Source organism: Meles meles, chromosome 1 (assembly GCF_922984935.1).
Source record: "Meles meles chromosome 1, mMelMel3.1 paternal haplotype, whole genome shotgun sequence".
Lineage (NCBI taxonomy): Eukaryota > Metazoa > Chordata > Mammalia > Carnivora > Mustelidae > Meles > Meles meles.
The window spans coordinates 215,178,672-215,203,059 of NC_060066.1; the positions used below are offsets into that span (position 1 = coordinate 215,178,672).

The following is a 24,388-nucleotide window of genomic DNA, read 5'->3' on the forward strand; positions in this document are numbered from 1 at the left end:
GGATCTTCTCTTGCTTTAAATTCCGGAACATGCTTTTGTGATTTTCCAAATGCTGGGTTCTCTGTACAAACGGCAGACATCCCAGGCTCAGAGGCGCCTTCTAACTTCGCCGGCTTGTGAAGCAAGGACCCGCTCGTGCCCAGAGGGGAAGGGCTCAGTCCAGGCTGAGTCCCGGGGCTGAGAAGGCGCCTGAGCAGAAGAGGGAGAGCTGGGGGGCAGCTCACGGGGGTCCTAGGGACCTCCCTGGTGTTGCTCTCTGTGTTTCTTAATGCAAAACTGTTTCTCTGAAGTCAAGAGCCTCGAACTGCTTTTAATGGTTTGCACAGGCGATGGGAGAATGTGCCCTTTGTTATGTGGTCTCCAAAAACATCTTTGAAAGCAGCGGAATCCCTTTTGCAGATGAAATCTCATGTGTAACCCCAAGATATTATAGGCCAAAGCCAACGGCTCTGATGGGAGGGGCTGGGCCCCCCAGCATCCCGAGGAGCCCGGCGCTCTGGGAGCTCAGCGGAAATGTGCCCGAGGGGTCTGGCTCTGGAGCGTGGAGGCTCCAGGGGCCACTTGCAGACTTGTAATTAAAGACAGAAACTGAGAGCTCCCAGCCCTGGGGACGCGTGGCCTTCCTGGTCAAAAGAAGCTCTGCCTGGCGTCTTCTGGCCTGTACTGCTCACGGGCCTGGAAGGCCACCACGAGCAGTTGTGGTCCTAGTCCTAGGGTGGCACGGACCATGGCTAGCATGGACCCAGCACGCTGAGCGGGGCCCTTGGCCTCCGGAGGGTTGGCGGCAGAAGTCAGGTGTCCCTTGGTGCTGAAGGGGCCAGGACCTGAATCAGGGCCACTGACTCAGGAAGGATCAGGCGGCTGTGAGTGGGGCCAGGATTTTTTGCCCAAACAAGTCGGGTTCCCTCCGCAGCCTGGCCCGGACGCCAGGGGGATGGTGGTCCGCTCCCGGAGGGCAGTGCTGACCCTTTTGGAGGGAGCCTGGCCAGACCGAGCCCTGGAGATGACGGCTTGTAAGTGGATGGGCCGGGCTCTGTGCTTCCCTCCTGGGGCAGCACAGCAGGGATGGGGACCCCTGTGGTTTCAGGACCCGCCGCTCCCGCGGCTTTCCGTCACGGAAACCACCATCTTTGGGTTCTCGAGCCCCGGCCAGCTGCCAGCTGAGCTCCTCGGCGGAGCAGCCGTGGGGCGTCGCTGAGTGCCCGGAAACTCTGCCCTGGCCGTCTGACAAATCGCTACCCCGCCGTGGGACAGGGCCGGGCAGGAGTCCCAGCAGGGGCAGCACCAGCCCTTCAGCTCGCAGGCCCCTCTCGTCGGTCTGGGGGCCGAGCCCCCCACCCAGGGCGACTGCGAGGCGCACATGCACAGCCCGCACCCACCTGCTCGTTGATCTGGCACATGGTGAGGTTCTGGTCGTCGCAGGAACACGCCACCCGGATGTACTTGAGCCAGCTGCCGGAGCCCGCCTGCCCCGCGTCCGCGCACAGCTTCTCGGTGCTCAGGTCTTCGGAGATCTGCCGGGGGGCAGAGAACCGGGGAGGGTCAGAGGTATCCTGTGCGCGAGAATCTGCACGATCTGCGTTTGCCCAATGAGGGACCCGCTGCTCAGGCCCCAGAGGAAGGCGGTCCGGCCTCTGGGTCTCGGCAGAACCCCGGGCGATGGTGAGGTCCTCATCCCACCCAGCTGCCCGTCCCAGGAGCCTCTGAGAGCCCGGCGGAGGGGCGGGAGGCTGGCCCTTTTGCTCACCGAGCCGCCGGCCGCCCTGGCCTGGCCACGACGGGGGCCCCCAGGGTTGCCAGAAGCCCCAGCCGTCCCACATGTGAGAAAGCAGAGGCCACCGCGCCTGAGAACAGAGCCCTCTGCTGAGGGGCGCTGGGGCGCCCGGCTGCAGGAAAACATTCTAGAAGGTAGAGGTGTTGCTGGGGTGTGTGGCTGGTCCGAGCCGGTGTGAGTGTGTGTGTGCATGTGTGCATTTCCCCGCCGGCACTCACGCCGCCCCGAACCTAAGACAAGCATTCCGCTTTCTTAAAGGTGGGAAGTTTCCATGTGACACCTGGGACCTGGCCTCCCGGCCCACCCTCCGAAGCCAGCGCACCCGTGATGGGCTCGGTGACTTCGCCGTTGCCACGGGGCTCTGAACGTGCGTCTCAGGGTACACATCTCTGAGCGCGTCATTTACTGTCCCCGGCGAGGGGAGGGGCGCCCCTGGACCTCGGGAGCCAGAGGTGAAACTGCAGCAGAGTCCCCTCCCATCCCCACCTCTGCCCATTCCGTCCCTGCTCCAGGATCGGAATCCAGAGCCTGGGGGCCAGCAGCCTCTTGGGCCGACTTCCTGGGAGCCGCCCCAGCTCTTAGAGGGTCGGAGGGAGGGGCTGAAGCCTAAAAGGAGGAAAGGGCGTCCAGGTGAGCGGGGCGTCAGAATGACCTGATAAATTCAGGGAGGGCAGGTAGTGACCTGTCCCAGCAAAGACCAAGAAGACCGATTCCAGGCACTGTGGCCTCTGGTCCCTGGAGTGTGTCCTGAGCACCTGCTCTGAATGACAGGGACCTGGGGAGGGCAAGAAGCTGCCCCCCGGAGCCGGGAGAGGCTGCTTCTGACCAGCAACTCAGGATGCTTTGCAATAGTGCAGCTGCTCCCCAAATGTCCACAGACCCTTTCTGGATGGCCAAGGACTGTGCCTGGCCTCCGAGGGACAAGAAAGTGCAGTTTCAGGGGCAAGGGTATTGCTGCGGGAGGCACGGAACCCGCCTCTGCCCCATCTGCCCAGGTACAGCGCAGGGCTCCCGGAAACCCCTCCTGGAGCCCACGCAGCCCCTCCCGTGCCCGACAAGTGTCAGAGCTGACAGGCTTGGGCCCAGCTTTGTTGGAGTCCCCGGAGGCTGACCCGGAAGGGCCTTCGAACCCGGGAGACTTGGGTCTGTGATTCTCCTCTCTGGGGGGGCTTTTCCCAGATGGGCCTAATTCTGAGAGAGGGAAGAGGGGCCAGGAGTCCTAGCCAGGGGGGAGATGAGAGATGGACAGGCAGGGCTGGAGGGACAGCGTGGCACAGAGAAGCTCTCTGTCCAGCCCCCTGCCCTCTGCCGCCCGTGTCCAGACCCTCGGGACGCCCCGGGGGCATGGGGGGCATCAGGAGGCCACCGCGGGCTGGCCAGCAGTGGGAGGAGCGCAGGCCCACATGGGAGAGGCCCCTGTCCGGCACTCACACCTCTCAGGGGCCCTCCTCACGCCTCCCACCCCAACTGCAGGAAACCCGCAGAGGAGCCACAGAGCAAAACCTGGGGTTTGCGGCTGTCAGCTGAGAGGTCGGCGCCGTTGCCTTCCTCTGCCGCAGGGAGGACGGGGGGGGGCGGCCAGGACCCACGCACCCCTCCCCTCCCCCTGCTGGGGCCTGGCTCTGGGGGGTGCCCACCCCACAACCTCTGTCTCTGTCCGGCCCCGCCCGTGGCACAGGCTGGGGCTGGGGAAGGGGCGCTCGCTGCCGGGACCGTCACGGCCGCGGTCCGTACTGCACCCCTGCTGCCGCAGCTGCTGCCCCTTGGGGCCCCCTTGTTGCCTCAGACGTGTGGCTTCGCCCTGCCGGGCGTGGGCCCGACTCCCCACCTGGTCGCTGGCAGAAAAGTCATCCCTAACAGACCAGCCAGCCCCGCTCTGTGTGCTTGGGAGCCCCCGTCCCGTTTGCTCACGCGTGTGCACACGTGTGTACATGGAGTGTGTGTGTGAATGTGCACGTGTGAGGGGCATTCACTTGGGAGTGGGGGCGGTCAGTTGTGTTTCGGGGAAAGAGAAAGCAGTCCCAGCCAGGACGAGGCCGAAGGCAGCTGCGGGCCCCCACCCCGACCAGAGACCCCGGGCTCCCCGCACCTGCTCCCTCCCTGGGGGGGTCTGCCCCTCCGAGTCCTTCTGTTGCCTCCACCCTGCCCCGCTCTCCCGTCTGTCCTCCCCACACCGCCCCACGTGGGAAGGTCCTGGGATGCGGGTCTCAAACACAGACTTGGGGGCCCCAGGCCAGGCCCCGACCCCGGGTGGGGACTCGAGGTCCCGCAGGCTCACTCCCCAAGAGGCTCGCCTACCAAGCCCCACACGGACTGGACTCCTCTGCTGCCCCCCATCTCTGTCAGCCTGGAGAGTGTGCGTGTCCCTTCGGCTGCTCCAGGGACTTGTCCCGGGGAGATGAGGCAGAGCAGAGGAGCCCCAGCTGCCCACGGTGCTCAGGCTCTTGTGGGGTCCTGCCCCACCCCCACCCGCCCCTGCCCCACCCCCACCCGCCCCTGCTCCACCCCCACCCGCCCCTGCTCCAGGCAGCCCGGCCTGGCCTGCCGTCTGTGAGCCAGTTCCCCGCTGTGTGCACCCCTGTGGGCCCAGGAGCCCACTACGCTGCCACCCGCCTGGTCTGTCCCTGCCCCACGGGGAGCGCCTTCTGGATGGGCAAACCCAGCCTTCCGGTGAGCTTGCCTGTCCTCGTCTGACCAACCTCTCTGTCTTCTGCAGGTTGGCCCCTGTCCTGACCCTTCCCCATGCTGGGGAAACCGCTCCAGGTCCCTCAAGCCCGTGTGAAGGGCTGGTCACTCAGCCACACGGGACACTGGTCTGTCCCTGTCCCCATCTGGGGGCAGCTCCCCAGCCAGCAGCTTCCTTCCTGGTGACTCCCGGGACACACCCTTCCCCTCTGGCCCAGAAGACCTGGTCCCCCAGCCCCTGACCCTTTGGTTGGTCACGGGGTGGGAGTTTCTGCCAGGTGGGTGCTGAGGGCTGGAGGGAACGTCCTTCTCCCTGGAACTCTACGTCTGAGCAGCAGCAGGGGGGGCTGCGGGCCTTTCCTCCGGAGAAGGCAGAAGTCCCAGCCTGGGGGCCCCCGAGCCAGTCACGCACATGGGGGGAGAGGGCCCAGGCCTGTGTCCGCCACCACGGCTGGGCATCAGGGGCGTCACCTGGGCGCACCCGAGTTGTGGAGTGGGAGGGAGGGAGGCCCGGAGCCTGGGAGCTACTGCTTTCTTCTTCTGACCGGGGAAGGGCTCCCGGGACGCAGGACACGCCCTCTGGCTCTGCGGAAGGACACCACAGGCCCGTGCCCTCTGTGTCCCGTGCCCTCTCGGGCTCCAGGAGGGCAGAAATGGGGCACAGACATGTGCCTCCCCCTTGCTTCCCTTCCTCTCATCTCTCCGTGACCAGGCTGAGTGGGGCTGCTGGGAAGCGTGGTTTTCTCTCTGTGCCTGCGCCAGCCCTCCCTGGGCACCACAGGCCCCTGAAGCCGGGACAGGTATTGTCCTGTTTCCTTAAGAGGAGACGGAGGCCCCAGCAGTGGGGGCCGGGAGCTGCGTCAGGGGCCAGAGGGAGGGTCTCTGCACCTGCTTCTAGACCTGTGGGGCCCCAGAGTTGGGAACGCAGGCCTGGACGCCACAGGTCCCTCTCTTGGCCTCTTCGACAGTGAGACTCTCTAGTGTCCGTGGGGCAGGTGAAGGCCACCCTCCCCCTCTTCCCAGCTTGGCCGCAGGGCTGAGACCTGCTCTGGCCCCAGGAAGCCACGACAGTCACGAGTGGATGGGAAGGATGGGTGCCAAGCCCAAGGCAGCGGGGTGCCTGAGGAGGAAGGAGGGCAGGGACCAGCCCCCTGGGCACCTCCTCTGGGCCCCTGGCCCCTTCAGCCAGCAGAGGCTTCCAGGGCCTTGGGGCTGAGTCTTCCCAGATTTGAAATCTGGCTCCCTGGTCCGATCCCATTCCAAAGCCTTGCTCCGGGTTATTTGGGCTGAGCCTCAGGAATCCCAGAGCCTCCAGAGGAAGCTGCCCTCCTGCCCATTCTCCCCACTTGGCCTCACAGGCCTCCCCAGCCTTGGTCCCCCTGCCAGGCCCCCCAGCTCATAAATCAGCCCCATCAGCAACACTGAGTTATGAAGCAAAAGGGTGGAAAAATTCTCGTAAGCTTGACAATGTTTTTGCACATCATTTGAGGTTTCCTGCACTTCTAATCTGTGGCCTCTGTGCTAGGCTGGTGCTCTCACATTTACTACGCCCCGCCGGCCGCCGGCCCTGTCCGGGTGTGTGCACAGGCCGGGACGCCAGGCGCCATCGTCCGCTCTCCTAACGGAGTCTGAGCACATAGGGAGGCGTGGGCCTGGGAGTGTGGCCTCCCGCCACCCCGGCCTGGGGCGGGCCGGCAGCTTGGTGGAAGGTTGGGCATGGCGTCTGCCCTTGGCGGCGGCCTCCTTCTCCTACCCCAATCCCTTCTCGAAGGGCCACAAAGCCGCGTGGCTCTCGTTTCTGTGCACAGGCGCACACATGCACACTCACACCGTGCTTGGGACCGATGGGCTCACGAGCAGCTACAACAGAAAGTCCCTTCTTGCGACGGAAGGAGGTGGGGACCAGGTCTTCCGGAAGCAGCCCTGTCCGGGTGCAGACCCGGAGGCTGGATGAGCTCTTACATCCCATCCTGACTCTCACCATGAGGCTTGGTGGGAATGTGACCAGGCACGAAGCGGCAATGCATGACCCCACGCTGCGGCTGGGCAGGCCGCAGGAGTCCTGGCAGGCAGGTCACGGGCCTGGCCCCACACCTGCTCTGGCTGCGATCGCGGGAGGGAAGGGGGGCGGGGCAGAAGGGGGCTGCTTCCAGGAAACACAGGTGGCTCCTGGAGGCCCTTTCTCGAAGACGAGGCCAGCCTGGCTGCTGAGCTCACGGAGAGAGAGGAGCTAGAAAGTCCGTGTTTTCTGGGGCTTTGCCTCGAAGAAGCTGGGTGGGGCTCCCAGACGCAGTGGCTGTTGTGTCTCTGGGAGGCAGGCGACAAGGGCCACGGTCTTGGGTCTCAGAGACCCAAGAGCAGGGCCCAGATGAGGCTGGCGCAGGAGGCAGCCGGGGTCCCGCACGGGGCTCTGACAGTCCGGGGGCCGCGCTGTCGTGGCCTCGTGGCACGCAGCCTCTCAGCGTAGAGCCGGAGCCCGGAGCGTTGCGGAGCGCTGATGCCTGCAAAGATCCGAGGGAACCCGCAGCCCAGCAGCTCCCCAGGCCGCCGGGCACCGCGCAGGGCTCTCACGCGGCCTCCCGCTACGTGTGCAGACGCGCGGGGCCCGCGGCTCTCCCGGGGTGCGGGGTGTGTGGCCGGTGCCCGAGCCTGCTCCCGCCGGCCCTGGGCTTTCTCTCTGCTCTCTCTGCCTCCTGCCGCACCCCTCCCTCCTCCCAGCAGACTCAGCCCTTCACTCCCCCTTCTGCCCGGGCGGGGGCTACAGCGACGCGGAGACCCCCAGCAGCGGCGGGGTTCGCAGAAAGCTGGAGGTGAGGCAGAGCTTCGGCCCCGCGTGGCGCAGCGCCCGAGCCCCCCCGGGTGTCCCGGCGTGGGACTCACAGTCCCTGAGCGTCGGTACTACAGGGGACAAGGGGGAGGGGCCGGGCAGGGCTCCGCGAAGTCATCTGGGGCAGAGCCCTGCTCTCCGGCCCTAGGTGTGAGCTGACCACGACCCTGCGCCAAGGGGCCCCCACGTGCTGAGGGCCGAGGGCGTGCCCGGGGGCTGGGCTTCCTCCCAGACGCATGTCTTGTCCGTCGGCCGGGGGCTGTGGCCTTGACCCAAGACAGACACACGGGCAAAACAGTGATCAGACAAGCACGTTCAAGCGTCCAGGGAAATAAAGGAAGGAAGAACGCCTCAGGAGGGTCAACGACAGTCGTGGCCATGGCGGGGTCTGTGCAGAACTCAGGCCACAGGCAGCCCGTGAGGGGGCAGGGAGCCTTGCAAGGGGCAAGCACCCCGTCACTGGGCGAATTCAAGGAGGTCTTGGTGGCCGTCCCTCCAGGGTACTCAGAGGGCGGCTGGACTTTCTGAACTCCACGTGCTTTCCCAGCCCCGAAATTGCACAATTCTTCATTCGACAACCCCAGGGAAGCTGTCGGGGGTCCTGCCTTTGTTTCTCCTTTGGAACTAGAGAGCCCCTCTCCTGATTCCTGCCTTGGGGAGGCCTGTGTCTCCACGCGGGGCCACACTACTACGAGGAATCAGTTTCTCACTGGGAGCTGGCGGGAGACCCCCAGGACGGAGCCCCGGGCCCACACTGCGCCTGGCACCCAGAGTGTTCTAGGATGCACGTGCCATGGGGCCATATTTCCGGCCCCTGGTGGCTGCAGGGACAGCCGCTGCCCCGGCTGGCGGCACCTGCTCGTGGGCTCTTCAGAGATCGGCTGGCGGGCTCTGCTACCACAGGCTGATGAGGGCAGTGGCCGGAAGCAGGGCCCTTCCCTGGTTTTCTGGGTGGTCAGGAAGTAGGGGATCAGCCAGGAATCCTGAGGGGGTCCCCAAAGGGGACAATCCAGCTCTGGCTGAGAGCAGGAGAGGGTCACCCAGTGAAGAGACGCTGTCCTCAGTGTCTCCCCTCAAGAGCCCTGCCGGCCACTGTGTGTGGGACTCTCGGCAGCTTTTGTGGTGTTTCCAGAGAGAAAGCCCCCAGTCACTGAGGGGAGCCCTGGGCCCAGCCTCGGCCCTCAGCAGGGGAGGGCCCTTGTCACAGCCCGGGGCCAGTGTCCCAGTGGCCTCCTGAGCGGGAGGCCGAACGGTGGGAGTCCCAAGGACCCCCTCCCCTTGCCCCACCGCAGGGAGTGGCAGGCTGCTCTAGCCACTCTCGGGGGCCACTGTGACCATAGGCTGCATTCTCAGCCGTCGCTGACGGGAGCACGTGATGACATGAGCCTCTCGCCTATGATGTTGTCTATAAACGGAATTTTGGCAGCGGGGCCTGTGTACAGGGGCGTCCTCCTTAAAGGTGTCCTGCACTGTGGTCAGACGGAGAGTTCTCCCAGAAGGTGAGCGCCCCGTGTGCGGCAGCCTGGTTTCCGTTGGGAGCAGGGTGGAAAGGAGGCCGAAGGGGACATCGAGGCAGGTGCAGGGATGAGGAACTGGCCCAGCCCCTTCCCAGGAGCCAGCTGAGACCCGGTGGATGAGCCCGATGCTGACGTTCTCCACGTCCCTGCAGGGAGGCTTCTGTGGCCCCCAGGGGCCACCTTTGGCCACGGTGCCGTCCCTTCCTCCCAGCCAACCCCGGAAGGACACTGGAATGGGTCAGAGTCTACTGACTCTTCCTAGGAAAAAGAACCGGGTTGACTTGTTGATACCTGCCCCTGGGGTGCTCAGGCCGGGGACCCACTCTGTCCTCTGCTTGTGGACGGTCCCGAGCACAGCCCCGTAGAACTGGCCTCCTGTCCCCGTGGGGACACACACCTGGGGGTCGGCGCTAAAGCCTCTACCCGTCACTGCTGGATGCAGGGCGAGCTCCAGCCGCTCTAACCCCCAGGCCCCTGCTCCCACCACTGAGGAGGGAGTGGGGCCCCGCCATGTGGCCTGAAGCCCCCAGGAAAGCAGGCAACCTCCGACCCCGGGCCTCCCTTCCTTCCGACACCCTGAGAGGACAGCTGGTGTCACAAGGGTGGCACTTGGCCGAGCGGGTCTTGCAGAGGTTTCTGACCTCGGCCGATCCAGGTATAATCTGGGTACAAATGCTCTCTGCCTGCGTGCACCCCCACCCCGAGCTGGGACAGCGTGGGGGTGCCAAGAGCGGTCTTGTGGGTGCTCACGTGCAGACGCATGGTCCCACCGGGACCCCCAGCAAGCCCCAGTGTGGAGGGTCCCAGCCCTACTCTGCCCCGGCTCATGGGGTTCCTGTTCCCGGCAGGACAGAAACGTCACCTCGGCTGCTGGTGGTTGGGCCTGGAGGCTGACCGGGGGTTTGAGGCCCAGGGCAGGGCAGAGCCGCGAAGAGCCACCGACTTGCCCACACACGGCACGTCTGGGCAGGTGAGGGCTACCAGCACCGAGGAGCCCCCCAAACCCTGGCCTGGCTTGCTAAGTCCCCCAGCGGGCAGGTCCCGCGCACGTGCCCCTCCCGGGCCCCTGCCGGCCCGCCCCGCCCCTTGGGCCGCTGTGGTTAACAGCTAACAGCCCAGACGTTTTTTCCAACCCGAATTTCATTTGAAGCTGGGTCAGGGGTACAAGCCTCGGAGCCCAGGGCTGCTATTACCACAGACTCAGCTGTGACATTCTGAAGTGAGACACTGTTGTTTTGGTCTCGATCATAAAAAAGATTGGAAAAAAAACCCCAAGCAACCCAACCCGAACGCTTGTGGCGGTGCCTCTGCCTGGGGGCAGGTGGGAGCCCGGGCTCTGCCCGCAGGAAGCGGCCCCGCTGTCAAGCTGATGCGAGGCCCTGAAAGGTGTCACACTCGTGACCCTTCACTGGCCACAGAGATGGTGACGAACTGCAGAACCTGTGAACGGCCCCGCTCACGCCCAGCGGGTGCAGGAGGAATTCTCACAGCGGCTAAGCTGCCCCAAACGCTGGCTGGAGACTTCCCGGCATGGCTGCACGTGTCCCGGGACCTCCCTCCTGCTGGAGAAAGCCCCACGTGTGGAAGCCAGGCTGAGAAGTCACCAAGGTCGCCCTCACCCCGCTCTGTCGCCTCGGCTGGGCCTTCTGCGTCCTCTGGCCCACGAGCTTGGGGGGAAGTGCTCACAAGCCCGGGCCCTTGTCCTCACACCCTCTTGGTCCTCCCTGTCTCTGGGGACCACGACTGTGCAGGCTGCCCCCAGGACTGGCCTCCAGATGGGCTGCTCAGAGAACCAGACGCGGCCGGGTGGAGAGAGCTTCAGTGTCCGCGCCCCTTCCTCTCCGGACCTTCTCCACGGGGCAGCCCGCTGGGCTCTTCCCCACACCTGGTCATGAGGAGGCTACATGTTCCTCTGGCCACCAGCACGTGCAGACGGCAGACACTGTCGTCGTCACTGGTCTGGCCGCTGCTGAACCTCCCCACCAAGTCACGAGAGTCGCACGGAGTCACACATCACCCGCTCCCCAAGGGGCAGCCGCTGTTGCAGCCACCTTTGTAGATGATGAAAGTTCACACAGAGGAGCTCGGGAACCAGCCCATCATCGCACAGCAAGAAAGGGGCAGACAGGCTGGGTGAAGGGAACCGGCGGCCGGGCTCACCCCTTCTGTGATCCACGCAGACGAGTGCTTCGCATCCAGCTGGTCTCGTCCTTCTCACCTCTCTTCTACCTGAGGCTGCTGCCAAGAACAGCTTCCCCAGAGCCTCGCCAAGGACTAGGGTTCAGCTGGGGCTCACTGAATATCTCCACAGACGGAGGGCCGGACGGTGGGTGCGTGGGTAGGTGGATGGATGGATAGGTTGTTGGATGGATGAACGGATAGATGGTTGGATGGATGGATGATTGATTTATTGGAGGGATGGACGGATGAATGAGTGGGTAGATGGATGGACGGATGGACAGACAGTTGGATGAATGGATGGTTGGTTGGATGGATGGATAGACCGATGGATAGACGGTGGACGGATGGATGGATGGAGGGATGGATGGAAGGATAAGGCACGGTTTTCCAGACCTGCCCTGACACTTTTGGCTTCCGACACTTCCCAAATGAGATATAAGGGAACATCGTTCCAGGAGTCGTCGAGGCGGCAGCACACAGGCACCCCTCTCCCACGTCAGGGCGGGCCCCTCTGCGGGGCTCTCACAGCCCCTGCCCCATCACAGTACGGACTGCAGCGGGCCAGAAATGTCTCGTCCCCCTCATTCCTTTCTCTTCCCATGGATGACAGTGGCGTTCACGGTTTCATCTGGCTGCTTCCCATATCCCGGCAGACAACGCATGCTCAGTGAATAACAGAGACAAAGGTGCGTGGTGCTTCCGGACACCTGAGACCGCCCCCCTTGCCCTATTCCATAGGCTTTGTGCTCTGCCCAGTGGCTCTTTCCTTCCTCGTCTCCCCTTGTCACACTCTGGACTCCTTCCTTCCTGTTCCCCCATGGACTCTGCTCAAGGAAGCACACGGCCTCCTTCCAGGGCCCCGCCTTGCTGGCGACCAGAGTTGCAATTCCTCCCGGGTCCAGCGTGGCAGCACGACTCCCCTGGGGCCAGGTGACAACATCTCATTTCCCAGGACAGAGGCCATGCTGGCTCGTCCGTCTCAGCATCCTGCCGCACTCGGCACATAGTAGGTGCTCGGCGAGGCTCTGGCAGGGGCCAGGATGGGGCCGGCCGGGTATATTTAGCGCCTCTCCTGCCATCAACCCAGTCTCTCTGAGCCCATCCTTCTTCCTCCTTGGGGACACGTCGGTCTAGAGAAGCTCTGTGACTCATTGCCTTCCATATCGGGCCTCGTGTTTTGAGATCAGCTCCTGCAAATAGCTCAGAGCCAAAGCTGAGCAAACACCTGCCCATTCCCAGAAGGAGGGCCCGCTGCTCCCTGACATACAAAAATGGTCATTGGCAGAGGCCTTCTGGGGCCAACGCTGTTGTCTTTGGACGCCCTGTGAACGGGCAGTGCTGGTCCCTTCTCCAGAAGGCCCAGGTCGCGCGCATGAACATGAGGGCCTGCGGCTGCCTGCGGCTGCCCCTTCGCTCTGGCGCTAGAGAGATCGGAGCTGCGCTTTCCCTCCAAACAGCTTGTCATCACCCTGCTTCCTAGGGTTATTCTGCTCAGTACGTGCAGCGCTTCCTGCTGTCTCGTTGGTTAAGTGAGGTGAGGCCCGGGTCCTATAACTATGATCCAATGGGCCCTTCCTTCCTCTCATTCCCCACCCTCCCCAAGGACCAGACGTGGAAGACGGATGGGGAGGGGCAGGGCCCTCTTTCTGGAAGTCATGGGCTTCTCTCGAGCTGTCATCCTGGCCAGAGGCCATCTGGGTTCTCAGCACGGACCTTGGGACGCTCCCCAGGCCTGCCCTTGGATGTGAGCTCAGCGTGAGGCATCTCCCCGGGAGCCCGAAGCAGGCTTCCTTCCCGAGCTGGGGGTGCACTCGGTCCGATCCACAAGTTCGAAAACGATTCATAGACAGAAGTGGGCAAAGTCAGTCTTGAATGACAAATGGGACCAATTAAATTCAGCAGCCCCCCCCCCCACCACGTTCCAGCGCCGCTCCTACAGCCAGTCACCTCTGACGGGATATGCCACAGGAGTCAGGAGTGTGTCCCCCGCGGTGATGTTACCTGGATCCCTTTCAGGTCCACACCAGCCAATTCCAAACAGCTATTCAAACCCGGGAAACAGAATCGAAACGGTTTATTAAAAACCTAATCACGAGCATTTATACGAACAAATGGTTCTGAACGGCACCCACCACCCCACGGCCCCTCCTGGGGGCAGCACAATACAGCCGATTACCCAGAATTTAAATGGGGGTGTTTAAGAGCCTGGGAACATTTTAATGGGGATCTTTCTTTGTGGATTCTGCTATTGTATTTTTTTTTTTTTTCACTTGAAGAAAGGCAAAGGATGGGAGGGCGCATTCACTTTCCTCCCTTGAGTGATAGGAGAACACATGACTGACTCCGGCGGCTCTGCTCCTGTTGGTGCCGGCAGGATGTGAATACCAGCCCACGGGAAGAGGCAACACCCTGCCTGCTTGGGGGGAGTGGCACAGTGTGGCTTAGGGTGACTCCCTCTCAGCCGTCCGGAGCCAGGCCGCCGGCAGGTGAGGGGACTGGAGGTCTCTTGGGAGGAGAAGCCGTGAGGGCAGACGGCTCCAGCTTTCCTTGGGGTCCTGGCTCTGGGGACAGGGCTGGGCGGTGGCCATCGTTCCGTCTTGTCTTCCTGGATCGTGAGCTCCCCCACGGACAGTGAGAACAGCTCTGGGCAGAAGCGTTTCCTTTGAGGTCTTCCCAGCCGGTGGTGGCCACCAGGGCTTGCTCACGGGGCCCCACCCCGGTGGCCGGGACCCCCCAGACGTCCTCCAGATGGAGGTGCCGGGGGACCTGGTCTCTGAGCTCCTGGGTTCCCAGCCCCACGCCGGGCAAGCAGGTCCTCAGCGAGCCCTTGAAGGTTGGGAGCGGGTGGTTCTCCCTCCCTTCTCCGGGCGCATAGGCTCTTTTCTAGAAGGTTCTCTGTCTCTTGAAACAATGTAGCGCTTTCCTTGTATTTTTAATTACTTTTGTTCAGTCCTCATCTCGAGATGATCAATTTGAAATTATTTCTTCAGTGAAAATAGTCTCCAGGTTGATTCTTTCCCGAGTACCTTATGTTGAAGACGAGGTTTCCTCGTTTTACCACCCAATTTGGTGTTTTAACAACATGATGAAAAGTACAGCAGAATCGAAATATTTAAAATGAAGTACACGCCCCGTCCCAGTGATTCATTTGTGCATCAACTACGGACGTGAAAGTTTCGGAAGTGTAATTACTTGAAAATACACGACTGCCTCACTCCGGTCAATATTTCCCATTTACGCGTATATTCTACAGCAACGCAGAAAGGCTCTCCGAGAACATCATCTCCCTAAAATCCTGGGGTGCGCGTCACAGCCACGGGCGCTCCGAGTCTGGCACTCTGCCGGGATAGGGCCCCGAGCCCGTGTTGGACGGTGAGTCCCCGGCTGCGTGTGCGGACGCTCCTTTAGATGAAAACCGGACGACTGGCAGTTGGGGGGCGGCAGTCCTAGACAGGGCCTGCCGCGGCTCCCCGCGGTCAAGAGTATTTCTCCCAAGTATCAGAGCCTGGGGGTGACGTCGTGCCAGGGCCCCGCGGAAGGCTGCTGTCTGGGGTCTCGGTCAAGGCCCCTAGGGACGCCGCACGTCGGCATGTAGCATCATCCCTGGGGAAGGAGCCCCGTCCTAGGTCTTGGCCTCGGGCTCTTCGTGCCCTGGGGAGGGGCGGGGCAGGGACCGCGGCAGGGGGACATGACCCAGAGGATGATGGCCGGCTGGCCAGGCCCGGGGCCACGGGTGTCACGGCGTGGGCCGTGACCGCACAGCGGAAGATGCCCGAGACCGCGTGCTCCACAGACACACCGGGGGCCTTTCGCCGTAACTACCCATGAGAAGATCCTCCGTCCTCGGCTTCTCTGCCGCGGTTGGCGGAGACACGGCCGGACTGGCACGGACTTCAGATCCTGGGATGTTCCCGTGAGCAGCTCACAGGCAGATGGCGGTTAGAGTCATTTGCAGGGAGAGGGGAGTGGAACGTGAGTGAAAACCGCTCCAGCTCGGCCAAGACTCCTCCTTCCCGATGTGGGCTCGGCGTCCCCTCCAGCGACCCGCCTCGGAGGGGCTCTTCGTCTTCTCACGTTTGGGAGGAAGAGGATTCAGATTAGGTTTGAGATTTTCGTCATGTTGGGGCTTCTGGAGGGATGTCCTTTCACGGGGACCTTCGAGGAGCCGGTAAGTCCAGGCATAGCCACGAAACTGGAGGACCGCAGGGCCGCACGCACGTTTTGGACAACAGACAGACACTCGGGTGTAGCGTTTCCGGAGAGATCCGGGCCCTGCTGTGTCCTAGCGACTCCCGAAAAGCCATCTGGCTGTCTGTGTGCCGGACGTGAGGGTCACCTGAAAGGTAGCTCCTCTCCTGTCCTCACCTCACCAGCAAAGCTTGCCTTCGACCTTCCTCTCTGCTGGAGGAGACCCCCCAAGCCTCAGGCCACACTGCCGAGCCGTCCACACGCACGACCTCCTGTCAGTGGACATGAGGGAGGGAGTGACCCCTGTCCTGGGGCAGCCTGATCCCTGCTCCCCCCCCCCCCCGCTAACACCCCTTTTGCTTGTCGGAGCATAAACGCTGCGAGTCACGTGGTCGACGTCTCGAACGCAAAGCAGAGCAAAAGAAAATGGCGAAGCAGCCCCCCACGGCCCTCCATGACCCCCATGGCCCCCCATGGCACAGAGTTCCCTCCGTGCGCCACTGACCCGGGTGGACCAGGTTCAGGGTGCGAGGACGCGGAGACGGCCCCGGGGGATGCAATAGGATGTTAACCACACGTTCTAATAAAATAAAATAAATACTAAAAAACATTCGACCTCGAGTAACGATCCTTCACGAGACACCCTCGTCGTTCTCCTGCCCCCACTTAGGTTTTTTCTGGAAGGGCTCCAGCGAGCCCAGGGTGGCGCAGCGGCCTTTTTCTCGGAGGGAACAAAAGGTCTTTCTTAGTTGTGAGGGCTGTCAAGTTTATCCAAATATTCTCAGCTTACTACTAGCCCCTTTCTGAATTGATATTTCCAATAAAAGGACACTTTGTATCTTTAAGCCACACGGGCTCCCCCCTCCCCCCCAGCGAGGATGTGGAGGGCAGGGAAGCCCACTGGGTGGCGCGGTCGCCTCTCCCTCGGGGACGGGAGGGAAGGGGGCGGGAGGGGGCAGCCGCGGGCTGAGCACCGCGGTGGAGGCTGAACGCAGACGGAAGAGGACGGAACCCACGGGGGGTGCTCAGCCCGCACCACACCACCGACCACGTAGCATCGGCTCTCATTTTGTGCAAAGCCCGTCCAGGCCGCCAGGCCCGTTAGGTCCTGAGCGCGCTCGGAGGCGGAGAATTCCTTCCGGCCAGGCCGTGAGGCCTGTGTTCTCGCCGGCGAGCGGCCTGGAGGAAGCCGCCTCTCCTCTCCCAACGTGGCCTCGGCTCCTCGCCCTCTGCCCAGAGCCCCTCCCGCCAGCCCGCCCTCGCGCCCAGACCCGTGGGTGCACGTGTGTGTGCCCCACGCCCGGCAGAGCGGTCCCCACAGCCCCACAAAGGGCATTTCCTTCCCCCGGCCTCCTCCAAACGGCTCTGATTAGCGTTGATGATAATTCTCATCAATCACCGTCAGCGGCTGCAGAATGGAAGTCGGGCGTCAGCAAGGTGACAGGAGCCACTTAGACGGTATTTATGACTTGTGCGCGCCGTGGTGGCTCCGGGCCCTGACCCCTCTGGCCTGCGGCTGACATCGAGGCCAACATCTGGGCTGTGGCTGCCCAGCACGGAGCCCTTGGTGTTTCTCCTCCTCGCCCGACCTCAGGGATGCCACTGGCCCCGGGGACCCTCCTCGTGCTCGGCTGAGCAGAGCGAGGGAAGGGGACCTCGGGCTGTGGGACGAGGAAGATGCGGGACGGGTGCTTGGGTCGCCAGCAAATCTCCCACCTTCCTTCCCAGAAGCCCCCAAGCCCCTTTCCTCTCCCTGACCTCTGGGGAGGGTCGGCTGTCCCCGTGGAGCCCAGCACAGACCGACCCGGCTCAGAGGGGGGACCCTGTTTGATCTACCTGCGATCCGGGGCCACGTGCACAGTAGGGGCTCAGGGGAGGCCCGTGGTTCAGCACGGAAGAGCTGCAGGCCGGTGGAGCCCGTGGGAATCCAGCGGGAGCCCCCAGCGGCCAGGCAAGGTCTTGGGGTCATTGCTGACTCTGCAGCCCAACTCACACGTCCACGCCGCACGGGCCGCACGGGAGCCACAGCCGCCCGCTCAGGGCTGCTTCGGGGGCCCCTCCTCCCGCACGGCCTGGCCCACTGGCCCAGTGGCTCCCTGGCCGGACAATCCCTGCTTATTCTGGGGACCACCGCGTGTCTCCTCCCTTTGGCCCCCACGTGCAGCCACGTGCCGGGGCCGGCCCACGCGGTCCAGAGCGGCATGCTCGGCCGTGGGAAGGACTGAGTCACCCAAAAACACGGTGTCTTGACAAGCAATCACAGGAGCCTCGGGCCGGGGTGGGCCCCTACGTCGGGCTTCCGTCCGCCCGGCTGGACCATGATACTAAAGGCCGTGCTCTGGCCCTGGTCCCCAGAAGGCCCCTGTCCCCATTGGGCAGGGGGGTGGGGGAGGGGGTCCCTGCGCTGGCGGCTAGGAACTGTGTGGCCGTCCTCCTGGTTTAATTTTGCCCTCGCGCGGGGGGCTGCGTGCAGGGGCGCAAGGTCGTTACGAGGCTGTTGCCGGGGTGAGGGGGGTCGGCGGGGGTGGCTTGGGCAGCGGCTGGTCCGGACGTAGAGGCTGCAGTAACCCCGGGCTGAGCTGGAAAGGCTCTCGGTACGTGGGCTGCTGGCCTCACCCAGAAGCGCCCTGGCCGGGGAGCGGCGTCCCTGCGCGATCACCGCACGGGCATCATCCGGCCCCTCTGCGCTCCCAGGCGGCAGCGTCGGGGTGAGCACTCCGGAGGCCGCTCTCAGGGGCCTGCGTGATGGCAAACCAGGAACCCCAAAGAACCCCACAAAACCGCCTGCAGTACAGACCTGTACCCCAGACCTCACCCCGGGAGGAGAAACATCTTAAGCAGAGGAAGCCCTGTGCCACGGCAGAGCGGGGTGGGCTTGGGCTGGTCTGAGCGCGGCGCCCTTCCGGAAGCCCCCGCGGCCCTGGCGGGGGAGCCCCTGCGGCCGCCACGAGGGAGCAGCCCTTGGATTCCATCTGCGAGTTCCCGTGCTCAAGCCCCAGAGCCTCAACCACAGCCCGGCCCCGGGAAAGACGCAACTGCCCAGGCTTCCCGAGCCCCCGGCTGCTCAAGGGGGGCTGCTGGCACGGATGCCTCTGGTCTGGGATCTGGAGGCATGCGCTCCGCGTGGTTCTCACAGGAGTGGGGCCTGCGAGGGTCTGGGTTTGGCTTGTCCGGGTCCTCCTCCTCCTGCCTTCCTTCTTCGAGAGGACTTTCGTCCTGACAGGCAGCTTCCGGCACATTCCCGTGGGGCGGCAGTCATTCCTCTGGACACGACCATGAGGGGGCAGCAGGGCCGGCGTTGGGCCTTTCTGTGGGGTCGGGGGAGCTTACGCAGGACGCTCTGCCTCTGTGAGTGTAGACGCAGCCCCACGCTCCCCCAAACAAAGACGTCCGTGAGCGACGCACGGAGCAGCTGACGGCTCGGCTCGCCCGTGCTCCCCTGGAGACCCCCGGACCCATCACTAGCGACTCCCCCCACAGGAGTGGAATTCCCCAGAAATAACTGTCTTCCTGTGGAAGGTTTCGTTACGGTCAGTGGCGTCCATTTCCCTCCGAAGGTTAGTCCAGTCATCAAAAGACAGTGACAGCAGCAGACAGCAAGCACGGGGACACCGGCCGTGGGGCATGTGGGCCCTCCAACACGGCCTTCGTCGGGGAGGACGGCGGCCGCTGGCACCTGGCCCGCTGAGAAGCCGGTGTCCCCTGGGGTCCTCTCTGCGCATGCCTGGATCTGCTGGCTGGGACAGGCCCTGGCTGCGCCTCCCAGGTCCTGGTCTCTTCCTCTCCTCCTGGGGGAGACGTCCCGGGGACCCTTCACCACCCTCTACGTAATGAGGCTGCCCGTGGCGGTACCTTCAGATCCCTGCCCTTTGGAGAGTTCTGGAGAGACGCATGCCGGTTCTTCAGAAGGAGACGGAGCCCTTAAAACAAGCCCCCAGGGCCCTTGGCCAGCCAGGTGGGCCTGGAGCCCCGTGTCCGCCAGCCACCTCTGAGCTGGTCATCTCATGCCCGTCCAGCCTCCACCCTGCTGGCCCCCCTGCGCTCACCGTCCCCAGCTCCTCCCCTCCCGGGAGCCTCCTGCTCGACCCTTCTTCTTCTTGCAGGAACCGCGGCGTGTGGCTGCACCCCTGTGCTTCTCGACATCCCCTTGGTTCTCAGCAGAGGACCTTCTGGCCGTGCTGTGCACAGAGCGGCCGAGCCCCACGTCACCACGTCACCATGTCCTCTCTGTCATAGAGTTTTCCGTGGGATTTGAGATTTGTACTGTAATTGCCGAGAGGGCAATGAGGCCTCTGCGGGTGGAGGGTCGCGGTCCCCAGATGTGTGTCCGCCCGGGGCTCCTGCCAGGCGTCTTGCTGGGAGCTGGGACCGAGCCAGGAGGGGGTGCTTTCCCTCACCTTCCACACAGACATCGTGGGGCTGGCTGGCCGCCAGCAGACGCCCGCACAGGCCTGTGGTCTTTCGGGTGGTGTCATTTCCCGCCTGCCCAAACTCCTTCCAGTTCATTCTTCTCCCTGGCCTATTTGGGGTCTTTCCGCAAAGTCTGGGACACGTTCCGTCCTATTCTGCAACTGCTCCTTCCCCCGAGGAGTCCGCGTTTACCGGCTGTTGTGCCCTAAATGGACCTCAGGGTTACAGCTGGGTGACGTTTCACTACACCACGGACAGATCCCGTGGCTGCGTCGGACAAACCTCTGTCTGTCAGCTTTTCTCCCCCGTAACCAAGCAGTGATCATGCTGACTCCACACGGGCTTGAGGGGGTTCCCCAAGCCCCGGGAGCGTTGGAGAAGGTTCTAGGTAACGCCTGTTGCCGTGTTGGCTCTGGGTCCCGCTGGGCTTCCTGTCCACTGGGACCCTGTCTCCATCTGGGCTGCGCGGGGCCAGGGGGAAGGGGTCCCAGGAAGGCCCCACAGGCACTGGCTGTGCAGACGTGGCTGTGGCTGTCGGGCCGGTGTCTTCACTCAGTCCTGCGGAGGTGGGTCCGCTACAGAAAAGGAGACGCATGGAACCGCAGGCCACGGCCCATTCCCTGCCTCCTGCAGCAGTACAGAGCCTGCCATCGCCGCTGTGACTTCCCAGGGTTGTTCCATGTGTGGCGTGGGGCACGACAGCCCAGTGGCTCCCGCGGTGCCTACCGTTAGCCAGGACAGGCTCGGCTACCACCGTGGCCCTGGTGGCCCTCCTGGGCACAGCGCTCGGCCTGCCAAGGTCTCCCCCCTTCCCAAGGACCGCAGCGTCCAGCTCTGGAAACTGGCCCTTCATCCTCATCAGAGACAAGGCCAGCAACCCTGCGGCCACACAGCGCCGGGCGTCCTCACCCACCAGAGCCCGACACGCGCTCCAGCACCGCGGCCAGGGGCTCGTCCGCAGGAGGTAAGCTAGTCCACCCGGGCACACGCGGCCCGTCCCCGACAGGAGGGGGCACGCCCCTCACACAGCATCTCGACCTCCAGCCCGGCGGACAGGACCTTCTGTCCGAAAACAGCAGTACGGTTCTGGAAGAATCCGGCTGTGTGCAGCGGGAGGCCGGCCCCCGGCCGGAAGTCTCTGGCCTAACACGCAGGTTCTGCACATACGGTCAGCATTAACGTGCTGTGTCCCCGGTGACGGGATGAAAGAAGCATTGGATTCGTTTCCAGAGCTTCCAAGTAGGTGACAATTGGGGACAAAGGACTGTGGCCGGCTGAGGGGACACGTGGAGAGCATTACGTTTGCCTGGTGCCTCTAGCCGGAGCTGAGCGGCTGCAGGTGACCCTCCGACCCTGGTGCCTCTGTTTGGGGGTGTCTGTCTGCACGTGGGGGCTAGTGGTGCCCGGATGAAAGCCTGGGTCTCGGCATCTGTTTCCCCAGAGTCCTTACGCCTGCCCACGTGGAGCGCTTGTCTGGGGCCGACTCCCGTACAAAGCTGACTTCCCAGCAAGGCCGCTGCTGTCCTGGCCTCCCTCTCCATGTGAGCTTGGCGGCCGTTGCCCTGCTGTCCTACAGACGACACTCAGTTTTGTTTCTTCCACGGGGAAGGAGGGTGCGATGGCCCATGGTCTTCTAGAGACTCTTCAAAGGCCCGAGGACGGGGCGCAGAGGGCTGCGAGGATAAACTGGGGTGACCAGGGGCGGGAAGGGAAACCCGAGCCCCAGAGTCCCCGGAGAGAGACATCCTGCAGATGGCAGGGCGGCTGTCGGTCCCACTCTGGGCCGCGTTCCCAGAACCCTGGCCTCGAGCCGCAGACAGCGGGCACATCCTCAGGGCCTCAAGTGCAAGGCTCAGGAAGGGCCGCTGTAATGTCCTTTCATGCCCGGGGGGGGGGGGGTCCATTGAGAGCCCAGCAGGATTCACCCAGGGCACTGTTTCGCCCCCGTGTGGACACAGGTCAGCCGTCCGGCTCTGCTGAGACGGCTGCCTCGGCCTGGGTTCCTCCGTCTCCCCGTTGCAGACCCTGCTCCGCCGCTGGGGGCCGTCCTGGGCGCCGCTGGGTGGCGCGCGATGTCGCTGGGCTCCAGTCCTCGGTGCCTGCCTCGTGTCTGAGGGTCTTGCCCGCGAGTCCTGGAAGCGGTGTGGCCCGTGTTGAGAACCACCGGTTTCTGCTCCTGTGTCACCGGCTGAGCCCCTGGGAGCACGGGAGCCGCTCTGCAGATGTGGGTAATGGTCGGAGCGGGATCTGGACGATGGCCTCTGCCTCTCTCCCGGGGGTGCTCGTCGGGGGCCTGCGGGGAAAACTGCTTTCCGGGTCCAGGGAAGGGAGGAGGAGAGCTGGGCGGGGGCGGAGGCTCTAGGAAACGCTGACGTGGGCCACATGAAGGGCGTCTGCCCAGGCTTCTTGGTGGGGCTTCTCAGCTCCGGGACCGGAGGGCACCGCGGCTCCCCTGGTCGAGGCTGCACGGCCAGGATGGGCCTCTCCGGGCGAGACGAACCTCCGCTGGATGCACAGCCGCGCGGACGCTGAGAAGAAGGTGTCCTGCTCTCTCAGAAAGGGCGTCGTGAACGGAGCAGTGCTCCAGGGGGGAGAGAACACAGCCCCCGGGGAGGCGGGCATCCTCTCTCTCTAGGGTGGCTTCCGGCCGGGCTTGACGACGAGCCCCCCCTTCACAGCCTCCGCGGGGACACGAGGGCTTTAGGGAGGGGACGGGATCTACTTCCTGGGCATCGGGTCCTCCTTCCATGGGTGGGGCTGTTGGCCGCACAGAAGCTGCGTGTCTGCACCCGGCTGTGGACCACGGCAGCTCCCGCCGGGCCGGGGCGAGAACCTGGGGACCCCACCCTGCGTCTGTGTGGGCTCCGCATCCGGGCAGGGCACCGGCCGGCATGCTTACTCTGAGCAAAGCCGCCCCGTCTGTTTGCAGACCCGGAATCCCAGCCACGGGACGGCAGGTGGTTCGGTTCCCTGAACATTTATGTTGTTTGGGATGTTCTCACAGGGGGGTCGGGGGGGCAGCTTCCAGGACTCGCCTCTGAGTTTGCCTACCCCCAGCTCCCCGCCCAGCTGCCGAACCTCGACCTGCCCCCGACGTCACTTCCCTAGCCTTGCCCTTGCTCATCTGTGAAATGGGGGCCGGGCCTGCGTGGTGGGGCTGCCCTGGGGCTCAAGCAGGACCAGGGATGTCTGCAGCCAGGGGGCTCCGCGGGTCAGCTCCAGGGCACTGGTTCCCTGCCCCAGTGCTCTGCAAACAGGCGAGGGCTCCGAGGACGGCTGTGACGCTGTTCGTCTCGAGGACGAGGCTCTTGGCCACCGGCCTCCCCTAACACGGGGATCGGGTGTGCACACTCACGCCGAGCTGGGCTCCGCCGGTGAGGCCGGGGTCGGCTCGGGGCTGCTGTGGTCATCCGTCTGCCCTCCGGGTGGAGATGGGGATTATTTGCTTCAGATTCAGGAAGTTCTGCTCACACCGGTGTGAGTCACGGGAAGGCAAGCGGCACCGTCTGGGCAAGGACCTGGAGGGCCTTGGAGCCTTCAAACTGCACCCGGTTCAAGGCGTGGGCGGCAGCTGTCCCCTCGTCACTGAAGGGCCAATTGTTGTCAGGAAGTGTGCTGGGGGCTGGTGCTGAGTGTCTTCGCCTACGGTCCTCCCTGATCTCATGACTGGGGGTTGGGGAGGAGAGCCCGGGATCAGAGGGCACCCCGATTTCCAGCTAGTGACACGAGCCGTCAGCAGCCACGCCCGGCACCCCCGTCCGGCTCTGTCTCCCTGGGGCCGAGGCTCAGCTTCCTCCCGCTCTACCCTCTCAGCCACCTGACCCCACAGTGCTGAGTGTCCCCCTGAGGGGCAGGTAGTGAGGGTCGTAGGAGCAAACGTGTGGGTGTACTTGGCACCGCGTGCTCATGGGGAGTGGCTGTGTCCTTGTTCTCACTGTCACTGACGCACAAACCAGGGCCTCTCCAAACCATACCCCTCACAGCAAGAGTCAGGAAAGCCTCTGACACCACCTCCTGGGGACATCGGTGAGCGACGGGGCCACAGCCTCTCTCCCAGGACCCTGCCTCATCCTGGCCACGGAGACACAGCCCGTGCGTCCTTGGGCCCAGGGCCCAGCGCACAGACCTCGCGCGTGCCGTCAGAGAGCTCAGCTCACTGTTGGCCGCGACCCTTGTCGGCTCACAGGGAAACTGAGGCTGCGCTGCTCCCCTAGCACCGACAAAACGGACAGAAAAGTGTGGGTGGGTGGGCCCGGCTACGGGGACCCAACCGGAAGGCAAGGGGGTGAGACAAGGGGCAGAAGCAACTGGGGAGGGGAAGGGACTCAGCCCCGTGTCTTTGTGACCAGCTCTGGGTGGCCTCCGCCCGACCCTCCAGCCTCGGCCCCTCCCCTGCCACGGCACCGGGGCCCACGGCACCGCGGCGCACTTGCAACACCCAGAGACCCACGCGCCCCTCGCACACCCACAGCCGGGGCTTCCGGGCCCGTCCCTCCCACCGCCCCCAGCTGGCCTCCAAGGCTGCCCCCGCTGCCATGGTTTGTTCCCTGTGACCGTCCCGGCAAACTGCCTCCCTTCCGGCCCGCCCACGACGAAGCTGAGCCTGCGAGCCGTGCCCCCCGCCGGCCCTCGGTGCCCTTCTGCCTCCAGTCCCGCCTCCGCTCTGGAATGCCTGCCAGGCACACGCGGCGCTCCCCTCCCCAGCCCTGCCCACACGCCGCACGCACGACCTTCAGCACCCGGACACCCCCGCCGGCCCCCGCGTGGTTGCGAATCAGACACACGGCCTCTTGGCTTCTCTGACCC

At 64.2% G+C, this 24,388-nt stretch overlaps 1 protein-coding gene across 5 annotated transcripts in view; it reads right to left on the reverse strand.

The window, feature by feature from the left end:
- PRDM16 (PR/SET domain 16) overlaps positions 1–24,388 on the reverse strand; it is a 296,392-nt gene that overhangs the window by 41,977 nt on the left and 230,027 nt on the right. For all 5 annotated transcript variants that reach the window (XM_046005154.1, XM_046005163.1, XM_046005134.1 and 2 more), the window contains exon 4: positions 1,380–1,514. In XM_046005154.1, coding sequence (XP_045861110.1) covers positions 1,380–1,514 — 135 coding nt within the window. The remainder of the gene's footprint in view (positions 1–1,379; positions 1,515–24,388) is intronic.